Source organism: Dendropsophus ebraccatus, chromosome 15 (genome assembly GCF_027789765.1).
Source record: "Dendropsophus ebraccatus isolate aDenEbr1 chromosome 15, aDenEbr1.pat, whole genome shotgun sequence".
Lineage (NCBI taxonomy): Eukaryota > Metazoa > Chordata > Amphibia > Anura > Hylidae > Dendropsophus > Dendropsophus ebraccatus.
Window position 1 is genome coordinate 24021021 of NC_091468.1, and position 12303 is coordinate 24033323.

General features: G+C 48.4%; 2 protein-coding genes across 2 annotated transcripts in view; both read left to right on the forward strand.

Moving 5' to 3' along the window:
- The window catches only part of LOC138773987 (calpain-8-like), a 613980-nt gene that overhangs the window by 149187 nt on the left and 452490 nt on the right, over window positions 1-12303 (forward strand). The window lies entirely within an intron of this gene.
- Window positions 11305-12303, forward strand: part of GALNT14 (polypeptide N-acetylgalactosaminyltransferase 14) — a 337247-nt gene continuing 336248 nt past the window's right edge. The window contains exon 1 of the mRNA XM_069955032.1: window positions 11305-11634. Within this exon, the coding sequence (XP_069811133.1) occupies window positions 11470-11634 (165 nt within the window). The 5' untranslated portion in view covers window positions 11305-11469. The remainder of the gene's footprint in view (window positions 11635-12303) is intronic.

The window sequence follows — 12303 nt, forward strand, 5'->3', positions numbered from 1 at the left end:
GATACCCAGGTTATACAAGCATGCCCCATATCACTATATACAGGAGATGTATAACTTATACCAGCTGTACATATGTACTTATATACAGGAAATACCCAGGTTATAGCAGCTGTACATACATAATTATATAATTATATATAAGAGATGCCCAGGTTATACCAGCATGCTCCATATCACTATATACTTATTATTTCTACTGCCCAAGTGCATAACCTTACATTTATCCACATTAAACTTCATTTGCAATTTCTCTGCCCAAGCCTCCAGCTTTTCCAAATCCTTCAGTGAAATTATCTTCCACTGTGGTGATTACTTTATCCAGTTTAGTGTCATCTGCAAAAATGGAGATTCTATTCTGTAGCCCCTCAACAAGGTCATTAATAAAAATATAAAAAATAGGTGGACCCAATTTTGAACCCTGCGGTACCCCACTAGTAACTGTTACCTAATGAGAGTATATTCCATCGATGACCACGCTCCTTTTCCTATGACTGAGCCAGTTACTTACCCATTTATATATATTTTCCCGTAGTCCAAGCATCCTCATTTTGTAGATCAACCTTTCATGCTGCACAGTATCAAATGTCCAGAAAAGTCCAGATACACAACATCCTTAGCCTCCCCCAGGCCCAGTCTAAACTGACCTCCTTATACAAGCCGATCAGATTAGTCTGACAGGACCGATCCCTTATAAATCCATGTTGGGGCTGTGTTTTAAGATTATTTTCATTAAGATACTCCAGTGTAGCATCTCTTACAGACCCCTTAAATATTTTACCCACTATAGATGTTAGACTTACGGGCCTATAGTTTCCAGGATCACTTTTTGACCCCGTTCTGAATGTTGGTACCTCATTAGCTATGCGCCAATTTGGTGGAACAATCTCTGTAATTATGGAATCTTTAAATATTGGGTATAAGGGTCTGCCTAACACAGTACTTAATACCCGCAAAATTCTGGGATAGATGCCCTTTGGGCCCAGTAACTTATAGATTTTAATATTTCTTAGGTGGCACCGCGCTTCTTGTTGTGTCAGGCAGGTGAAATTTATTGGAGAATTTACATTGTCCGTACTCATGTCATCTGTCATAGAATATTTCTGTGTAAATACAGTAGAGAAGAATGTATTCAGTAGATTAGCCTTTTCCTCATCCCCTTCCACTCTTACACCCAGATTATTTTTAAAGTGTCACTGTCGTTTAATTTTTTTTGCAGAAATCAATAGTACAGGCGTCATCATTGTGTATGGAGAGGGGAGAGGTGGAGGGAGATGAGGCACCAAAATAGTACAACAAAGAGTTAATTTACAGCTACATCACCAGCTATCTCCTCTGACAGTCAGCACTGACCTCTCTGACCTCTGAATACAGCTTTAATAGAGCTCCCGGCTATATAATCCTTTGTTCTCTGCTCTTTGCTGCCGACTCATCTCCCTCCTCCCCCCTCCCCTCTCCATAGAACAGACAGGGTTGTGTCTGATGCAACAAGTCTCAATTTCCTGATATTTTGCAGTGAACGGAAAAGAGGAGGGAGGGGGGACCTGGGAAAAGTCTTTTTGAATGCAGATAATGGCATATTTGCCTAATAAACCCAACTACAAAGTTTCTTAAAATCTCCTGTACTATTGATTTCTGCAAAAAGAAAAATACGACAGTGACCAAAGGGTTGGCCAAAGGGTTTTAAGGAGTCCAAGATATGGACTTTACTGACAGGGGTCTTTACAGCTTTGTGGGGCTGCAGTGGGATAGAAAGGAAACCAGTACTCACAGAGTATCCAACCTTGCTGTTATATGACATCCATTGAGCGCATCCATACTTGGCACCAACCTGGAAGCTGGTTGGAGCCATCCTTGGTAATATCCAGAAACCAGGCTCCTGGACGAAGATTCTCTGGCTCTAGACCCACATACACTATAACAATGGAACTGACAGTAGGACAGACTGGAAACACACTAAACTCAGACACTAAGCTCCCTAGGCCTGCAACCCCCATGCTGCAGGGAGCATGCTCCCATTGGTGGAGAAAGACCTGAGGTAACTTGACAGGTGATTGCCTTAGGAGAATGGGGAGACTAAACTAAGGCCCTGATAGGCCTGAGAGGGAAGGATCCCTAGACAGACCGGTTCCAACAAACAGGTGTCAGACATGAAGGTGCAGAATACAGACTTCATTATTAACCCATTACAGTACTTCAGTATATGTTGGCCGTCAGTGAATAGAAACTTTGTGAAATACAAAGCAATTCAGTTTAAACATTCCACAGCACCCAGAATATCCCTTAGACTTGGAATACACTTTAGAACGTTGCCACCCTTGACATGAAGACATGAACAGCAACAACCAAATCAGGGTTCTGGGACACTACATTATAATGAATGGTGTCCCACCACAGGTGTTACTAATTTGAACACCCCTCGCAAAAGCCTTGTACTATAATAAACTATGTGGTAATGAAAGTGTTCATTTTAGTTTTACCACAAGAGGTCACTGTCTATATATTGGTAACTCATGCACAACTGTAGTGAAGTAAAGGTTATTGTTTTTGTTTGTGATTTGCACACCAATGAGAGCTACTCTTCTGTTCCACCTATCTCTATCCTTCTTTCTTCTTGCACTCTCTTCTCCACCACTCACAGGTGCTGTTACACACCCTGTAGGAAGTTGTCACATGGGGAGAGAAAGTGTAGACCCATACTTAGTCAGTTTTTTCTGTTTCTCAGAGGAGCAAGACACACAGATCAGGCATTCCTGCTGAGTTTAGCCAGGAGCCTGGTTCTGCCAGGTTCCCTGTCCGGCACAGACCAGCTGTAGTGTATCCTTATGGAAGACACAGAGACTTTTTTTCTCAAAGCAACATTTCTATCTGCAATGCAGTGCTAAACCACAACAGAAGGGACAAGTCAGAAATCACCCCAACCCATGCCGTGAAAACTTAAACACAATGCAAGACAGTATCCTAAAAGCTAGAGGAACTGATCCAGATAGAGCAAAGCAGCTAGGAGCCTACGTACTCTATCTCACAACGCAGGTGACGCCAAGAAACTCTTGGACATTTCGCTCAACTCAGGTAACTAGGACTGGGGCTTGTGTCAACCTGATAGGACGGGTAACTCGACATTGCAGGGCAAAAAGTGGTTATAGCGACAAAGGTCGAAACAAGCACACAAGTATTCTTGTTCTTTCAAGTATTCTTCTTTTTCTAAAGTTCCGGCAGAGCACAGTACTACATTGAGTTGGGACTCTCAGGACCTACTCCTTTTCACTACTCTGAACTCTCTCTACTCTTTTCAGAATGCAACCAAGTCAGCACTGCTACTCTTCTCGCTACCTCAACCAAGTCAAGATTGTATTATATGATTCACTTGTATCACGGAAGATCTACCAGGAAAGAACAAGTTTATTTATTCTAACAGGACTCAGTGGTTATTGCACCAGCACCTACACACAAGCTACACCGTCCTTGGTCATCTCCCTTTTCTGTGGGTGGCGGTACCGACAGTACAGGTGGGTCATAAGTCCACTCCGGACCACCATGATAAGCTCCTAAGGGACCCATCACAACCCAGCAGGAAAAGTATAGCCAGCCACAAAAAAACTAAAAGCAGGTGTGCCTCCATATCTGTGTGCTGAGTCAGCACTGGCGTTACGACCACTATACTCCACCAACCAACCACCACAGAAGTGGCGTCACCCGGAACAACCCTACAGGTGACCGGTCGAGCACACACCACATATACACACTGGGTCTCGGAGATCAGTGACTGCTAGATGTGACACTACAATGTACTCATTGTGCCCAGTTGACAGACTATGAGAGGGGGGCTTCATTAGACTGAGAGAAGCAATATGGTTGTTACTATGAATTGCTTCCATCTAGGCCATTATAACTAAGCTGTTAGATGTTAGGAGTAGTGGTTATGTAAGAGCACAAACAGGAAACAGGGTGCCGAAGAGCACCAGCAGCTCCAAAAGTTTCCTTGTCCCCAATCCTGACACAGACAGCCCCTCCATTACACCTCCTGTCTTTGCCCAAATCATTTCTAGGCACTTCGCAGGAGGAAATTTGGTCAACATGTCATGCCATTGCCATCAGCCCTGTCACATTCATGTGCTGTGGCGAAGTGGACTGTTGCGGACTGGAGCTGCATCGTCTATAATGATGAATCTGGGGTCTGTTTGGGATCTGATGGGGTTGGACTATGGATCCTCATGGTGAGCACTTCAATCCTGCCATACTGCCCTCTGCTGGTATGATGATGTGGAGAGTATACACTGCCCCCTGCTGGTGTTAAGATGTGGAGAACACACTGCCCCCTATTGGTGTGATGATATGGGGTGGACACATTGCCCCCTGCTGGTGTGATGATGCGTGAAGGATAAGCTGCCCTCTGCTGTTGTGATGATGTGGGGAGGACACGATTCCCCTCCCCCCGGTGGTGTGATGATGTGGAAGACACACTGCCTCTGCTGGTGTGATGATGTAAAGCAGACACAATGCCCCCTGCTGGTGTGATGATGTGATGGACACATTGCCCCCTGCTGGTGTGATGATGTGGCGGACACATTGCCTCCTGCTTGTGTGAGGATGTAGGGAGAGCACATGGCCCCCTGCTGGTGTGATGATGTTAAGCAGATGCACTGCCCCCTGCTGGTGTGATGATGTGGCGGACACATTGCCTCCTGCTTGTGTGAGGATGTAGGGAGAGCACATGGCCCCCTGCTGGTGTGATGATGTGGGGAGGACACACTGCCCCCTGATGGTGTGATAATGTGGTTAGACACATTGCCCCCTGCTGGTGTGATGTGGGGAAAACACACTGCCTCCTGCTGGTGTGATGATGTGGGGAGGACACACTGCCCCCTGATGGTGTGATAATGTGGTAGACACATTGCCCCCTGCTGGTGTGATGTGGGGAAAACACACTGCCTCCTGCTGGTGTGATGATGTGGGGAGGACACACTGCCCCCTGATGGAGTGATAATGTGGTAGACTCATTGCCCCCTGCTGGTGTGATGATGTGGGGAAGACACACTGCCTCTGCTGGTGTGATGATGTGGGAAGGACACACTGCCCCCTGATGGTGTGATAATGTGGTAGACACATTGCCCCCTGCTGGTGTGATGATGTGGGGAAGACAAACTGCCTCTGCTGGTGTGAGGATATAAAGCAGACCCACTGCCCCCTGCTGGTGTGATAATGTAGGGAGAGCACATGGCCCCCTGCTGGTGTGATGATATGGGGAGGACCCACTGCCTCCTGTTGGTGTGATGATATGGGGAGGACACACTGCCCCCTGATGGTGTGATAATGTGGTAGACACATTGCCCCCTGCTGGTGTGATGATGTGGAGAAGACACTTTGCCCCCCCTTACTGGTGTGATGATGTGGAAGACACACTACCTCTGCTGGTGTGATGATGTAAAGCAGACACAATGCCCCCTGCTGGTGTGATGATGTGATGGACACATTGCCCCCTGCTGGTGTTAATGATGTGGAGGACACACTGCCCCCTTCTGATGTGGTGATGTGGAGAACACACTGCCCCCTGCAGGTGTAATAATGTGGGGAGGACACACTGTCCCCTGCTGGTGTCATAATGAGGGGTGGACACACTGCACCCTGCAGGTGTGATGATGTGGGAAGGACACACTGCCCCCAGCTGGTGTGATGATGTGTGGGGAGGACCTACTTCCTCCTGCTGGTGTGATGATGTGGGGAGGACACATTGCCCCCTGATTGTGTGATAATGTGGTAGACACATTGCCCCCTGCTGTTGTGATGATGTGGGGAGGACACTTTGCCCCCCTTGCTGGTGTGATGATGTGGAAGGACACACTACCTCTGCTGGTGTGATGATGTAAAGCAGACACAATGCACCCTGCTGGTGTTATGATGTGTGGAGAATACACTGTCCTCTGCTGGTATGATGATGTGGGGAGAACACACTGCCCCCCTGCTGATTTAATGATGTGGAGGACACACTGCCCCCTTCTGATGTGGTGATGTGGAGGACACACTGCCCCCTGCAGGTGTAATAATGTGGGGAGGACACACTGCCCCCTGCAGGTATGATGATGTGGGAAGGACACACTGCTCCCTGCTGGTGTGATGATGTGGTAGACACACTGCTCCCTGCTGGTGTGATCATGTGGTGCACACACTGCCCCCTGCTGGTGTGATAATATGTGGAGAATACACTGCCCTCTGCTGGTGTGATGATGTGGGAGCAATCACATAGGACAGTAGTATGATATGTACTGTACATCCTGCAGCCACATGTGTTGTTTCTCATGGATTCCAGCTGCAGGATAATGGTTTCCCGGAGCAGATTGTAACACTTGCTTGTCTGCTCGGTTACCGGATTTATCACCAATTTAAATTCTTCATCATTGTACAGGATTCTTACTGGACAATAAAACACTGCACGCACCATACATATATTATTACATCACACAGAAAAAACGGAGAGGCACTCACCATGCATCTTGTAAACCTTCTATGTTTCCTCAAGGCACAGTCACTTCTTTAGCGCCCAAACAAACATGGACGGCGGAGCAGGAACAATGACAGCTGTTCTGTACTTGTGCTCCCTTCTCCGGACACAAGCTGCCTCCAGTGTATCAATGCTGCCATCCTGGAGGACAAGGACTCTGTTCACACATATAAAGTTTGATTCGATTCCAATAGCGCCTTCTAGTTATTTTGTCATCAAGTGTATATTACAGATCTCCACGGACCCTGATATGATACAATGATGAATGACTTCTTATGGTGTGTGCTGGGACAATCAACTGTGCCAAATCGCAAACTCAGCTCTGCTACATCTGCGCCTTATCTAGTTCTTTAGCACTTTTTTTTCCTGGCACAAGGATGGATTTTACTGGTTAAATGCAGAGAAATGCTGCGGATGTGTCAGCGCTTCAGATATAATCATCTCTGGCTTAAATATATTCTCGCTAATCCCAAGAATCACTGATGTGAGAGTTATAAATCCACGGGCAGAGTGCAGGCCTCAGACATGATTAAAGACATCAGTCACCTCTCTGGCAGCCTTGTGGGTGTCACCTACTGACCCCTCACCCCTCCCTGCTGCAGGCGGTGGTCTCCATAGTGGAGCTAGCACGTACAACACTGTCTATATTAACCCATGAGTAATGGATGAACAGGATGAGTTTCTTTCTTGTATTTTTTTTGTCATATGTATCTATCTAGCCCACTTGAGAAGTGTGGAAACCACTAATGGCTTGCTGTGCCTGGCCCTTTAACTGTAAGTGTTCTTGATGAACAGTACTGTAATTGACAGAGCGATGAACTACTGGCTCCCCGCACTGCCATTCAGTTTTGTGGCTGCAGGCAGCATGTTGCCTGTGGTCACAAGTGACCGGTCTTTCCCTTTGCACTCCAGCGAATGAGTGAAGGGAAGAGAGAGGAGATAACAGGAGACTGCAGGGATGCAGCAGGGTAAGTATAGCTTTTTACTATATGGATGTATAGAGCAGTGCTTCCCAACCTTTTCCACCTCGGGGCACACCTTGGAAAAAAAAAATTCCTCGGGGCGCCCCTACTAAATAATGTTCTACAAAATAAGAAAACCGTCATACAGGGACTCACAGGTGACGTCTTCTTTGATCTGAGGAGTCACTTTCCCTTTTCCTCTCCATCCAGTCCAGTCCTCCATGATGATTTCTTCCAGCTACTTTTCATCTCTTCAGAACCTGCGAGACAAACAATTTAGGCTCCGCACATTTCTAGCAACTTCCTTCCCTTCCTCCCTCCTGTCGGCTCCCATAGTAACTGCGCTGTTTGGTGTTATGTGCAGTAAAGCGAGTAGGAATGTGGGATGCCCCCTCTATGTAGGATCCCCTGCTGTGCCCCCTGTATGTAGGATCCCCTGCTGTGCCCCCTGTATGTAGGATCCCCTGCTGTGCCCCCATGAGCTAATAATGCCCCCAGAGGTTCCCCCATAAACTAATAATGCCCCCAGAGGTGCCCCCATGAACTAATAATGCCCCCAGAGGTGCCCCCATGAACTAATAATGCCCCTAGAGGTGCCCCCATATACTAATAATGCCCCAGGGGTGGCCTCCATATACTAATAATGCCCCCAGAGGTTCCCCCATGAGCTAATAATGCCCCCAGAGATGCCCCCATGAACTAATAATGCCCCCAGAGGTGCCCCCATGAACTAATAATGCCCCCAGAGGTGCCCCCATATACTAATAATGCCCCAGGGGTGGCCTCCATATACTAATAATGCCCCCAGAGGTGCCCCCATGAGCTAATAATGCCCCCAGAGGTGCCCCCATGAACTAATAATGCCCCCAGAGGTGCCCCCATATACTAATAATGCCCCCAGAGGTGCCCCCATGAACTAATAATGCCCCCAGAGGTGCCCCCATATACTAATAATGCCCCCAGAGGTGCCCCCATGAACTAATAATGCCCCCAGAGGTGCCCCCACCCCTCTTTGATGCTGATGTTTAATTGTAAGTTTATACCTTTTTTTGCCAATAACTTTGCCCCCCTCCCCCTGCAGCATGGTGTTTTTTTCTCTCATCTCCCCCCTAAGCAGCCACACACAGTACATGTATCCCACCTGTGCAGCCACATACAGTACAAGTATCCCACCTGTGCAGCCACATACAGTACATGTATCCCACCTGTGCAGCCACACACAGTACATGTATCCCACCTGTGCAGCCACATACAGTACATGTCTCCCACCTGGGCAGCCACATACAGTACATGTATCCCACCTGTGCAGCCACACACAGTACTTGTATCCCACCTGTGCAGCTACATACAGTACATGTATCCCACCTGTGCATCCACATACAGTACATGTATCCCACCTGTGCAGCCACATACAGTACATGTATCCACCAGAAGCAGCCACATACAGTACATGTATCCCACATGTGCAGCCACATACAGTACATGTATCCACCCGAAGCAGCCACATACAGTAAATGTATCCCACCTGTGCAGCCACATACAGTACATGTATCCACCCGAAGCAGCCACATACAGTACATGTATCCCACATGTGCAGCCACATACAGTACATGTATCCCACCTGTACAGCTACATACAGTACATGTATCCCACCTGTGCAGCCACATACAGTACATGTATCCCACTTGTGCAGCCACATACAGTACATGTATCCCACCTGTGCAGCCACATACAGTACATGTATCCCACATGTGCAGCCACATACAGTACATGTATCCCACCTGTACAGCTACATACAGTACATGTATCCCACCTGTGCAGCCACATACAGTACATGTATCCCACCTGTACAGCTACATACAGTACATGTATCCCACCTGTGCAGCCACATACAGTACATGTATCCCACTTGTGCAGCCACATACAGTACATGTATCCCACCTGTGCAGCCACATACAGTACATGTGTCCCACATGTGCAGCCACGTACAGTACATGTATCCCACCTGTGCAGCCACATACAGTACATGTCTCCCCCCCATGCCCGAACAGTGATTGGTTCTATCCCCTATTAGTGCTGTTCTGGGGTCACTTCCACACTCTGAGCTATGTACTGTCACCTCCACCCCCCCCCCCCCCCCCCCCCCAGAGCATCCAGTGTACAATGCACCCAGGACCCTCCAAGTACAACAGCTGTAAACACTACAACTCCCAGCATTTACTGCAGCCCTTAGGATGTGCTGGGATTTGAAGTACAAATAACTCAAGGGGTTGTCCCCTCTGAAACTACAATTCCCAGCATTCTCTGAGAGCTTCATAAGTGTAAGGCATTCTGAGAGTTGTAGTTATTGTTATTCAGGCAGCTGTGGTCACAGATACATCAGCACAGGATGGGACCAGGTCAGCATGTCGCTTCTGATAGGTTCTTTATTTGGGTGCCCCCCCCCATGATCATTTCTATTGGTGGGCCACAGGTACCCTAGTCCCACACTAAGGCACAGACTGCACAGACTGCAGTACAGTCCTCCAGTGGTCCCCTACATCTGTGCTGTAGGCCCCTCCCGAGAAACCAGGACACATGTACCGGATTCCCGGGTGTACATATGTGTATGACTTCAAGGCAGAAAGGTGGAGATACAAATAGGTTATGGGGGCCCAAACACATTTTTTGCACTGAGGCCCTCTGCAGTCTGTGTCCGCCCCTGTCCGGTGTATAATGCACCTAGGACCCTCCAAGTACAACAGCTGCAGGCATTACAACTCCCAGCATTTACTGACAGTCTACAGCCCTCAGGATATGCTGGGAGTTGTAGTACAAATGAACAGACAATCCCCTTATATCTGCCAATACTGTACAGAATGATAGTTGTGACCCACAGATTCCAGCCACTAGGAGCCTCTACATATCCATCACTTCCCCTTTACTTTATCACCACTTATAGAATGGTTATCCTCTCAGAAACTACAGTATTGTCATCTGCTATCTATCTATCTATCTATCTATCTATCTATCTATCTATCTATCTATCTCCTATCTATCTATCTATCTATCTATCTATCTATCTATCTATCTATCTATCTATCTCCTATCTATCTATCTATCTATCTATCTATCTATCTATCTATCTATCTATCTATCCCCTATCTATCTATCTATCTATCTATCTCCTATCTATCTATCTCCTATCTATCTATCTATCTTCTTTCTATCTAGATGAGCAAAAAATGACTGCGGCACTCCAGACTTGGTGAGAAAAAAGCCAGATGAAAAGGTTGAAAAGGGTCCGAATAGAAGGACTGAAACAGCGGCGCTGATTTTTCTATGTCTTTTTTGCATGAAAAAAAATCACCATTTGAATTTTTTCTCACCAAGTCTGGAGTGCCGCAGTCATTTTTTGCTCATCTAGACACCTGTGGATCAAGGTGGCACAGCAGGCACCCAGCATGTATCTATCTCCTATATCTATCTATCTATCTATCTATCTCCTATCTCCTATCTATCTATCTATCTATCTATCTATCTATCTATCTATCTATCTATCTATCTATCTATCTATCTATCTATCTATCTATCTATCTCCTATCTCTCTCTCTCTCTCTCTCTCTCTCCCTCTCTCTCTCCCATATGTCTCTCTCTCTATGGATTAGTCCCGCACACTGTTCCCCACCACGTCCCGCCCGTGTAGCCGCCCGGGCCCCGCGCTGTGGCCCCTCACCTGGGCAGGTGTGCGGTGGGCAGGGTCTGGTACACGAGGCAGCAGCAGCATCCCCTGCAGGTGCCGGTGTCAGGCAGCAGGGGGCGCTCGGCTCCCCTCCACACCGCGCTCCTCTCTCCGCCGCTATATACTTGTGTTGGGCAGCGGGATCGGAGCGCTGCCTGCTCCGGGGGTCTCCGGGCTCCGCCGGCTCCGCACATCCCCTCCCAGAGACCCTGAGAGAGAGCGGCCAGGCCGGGCAGCACCGGGGGACACATGCCGAGGACGGGCACACCGGAGGAGCGGCGGCAGCTCCCATGACCCCCCAGCTCCTCATGAGGACCCCCCAGACTATGAGGCGCATGGCGCGCAGGCTGGTCCTGTCCCTCATCGGGCTGGTGTGGATCGCCATCCTCATCTTCTTACTGGGGGGCAGGAGGAAGTTAGAAGCGGATGAAGAAGCGGAGGGAGAGCAGACAAAGGTAAGACTGACGGGGAGAAGTGCGGGGGGAAGAGCTGCTGTCCTGTAATAACCTTATAATGTCCCCTCCGCTGCCGCTACCGCCTGCCACCCGGCCACAAAGTTACAGGTGAACTCCACAGTGTGATGGTGGCGGCGTACAGGTGAGAGACAGGTGGGGAGGACCCCGGAGACACCCAGCCCCCCGGCTATGTGTGATGGATGGGGGAACCCCGAGTGTCTCTGCCCTGCACCTCAAGTGTCATCATCCTGCACCCCAAGTGTCACCATCCTGTACCCCAAGTGTCATCATCCTGCACCCCAAGTGTCATCATCCTGCACCCCTAGTGTCATCATCCTGCACCCCTAGTGTCATCATCCTGCACCCCAAGTGTCATCATCCTGCACCCCTAGTGTCATCATCCTGCACCCCTAGTGTCATCATCCGTCACCCCAAGTGTCATCATCCTGCACCCTAGTGTCATCATCCTGCACCCCAAGTGTCATCATCCTGCACCCCAAGTGTCATCATCCTGCACCCCAAGTGTCATCATCCTGCACCCCTAGTGTCATCATCCTGCACCCCTAGTGTCATCATCCTGCACCCCAAGTGTCATCATCCTGCACCCCTAGTGTCATTATCCTGCACCCCTAGTGTTATCATCCTGCACCCCTAGTGTTATCATCCTGC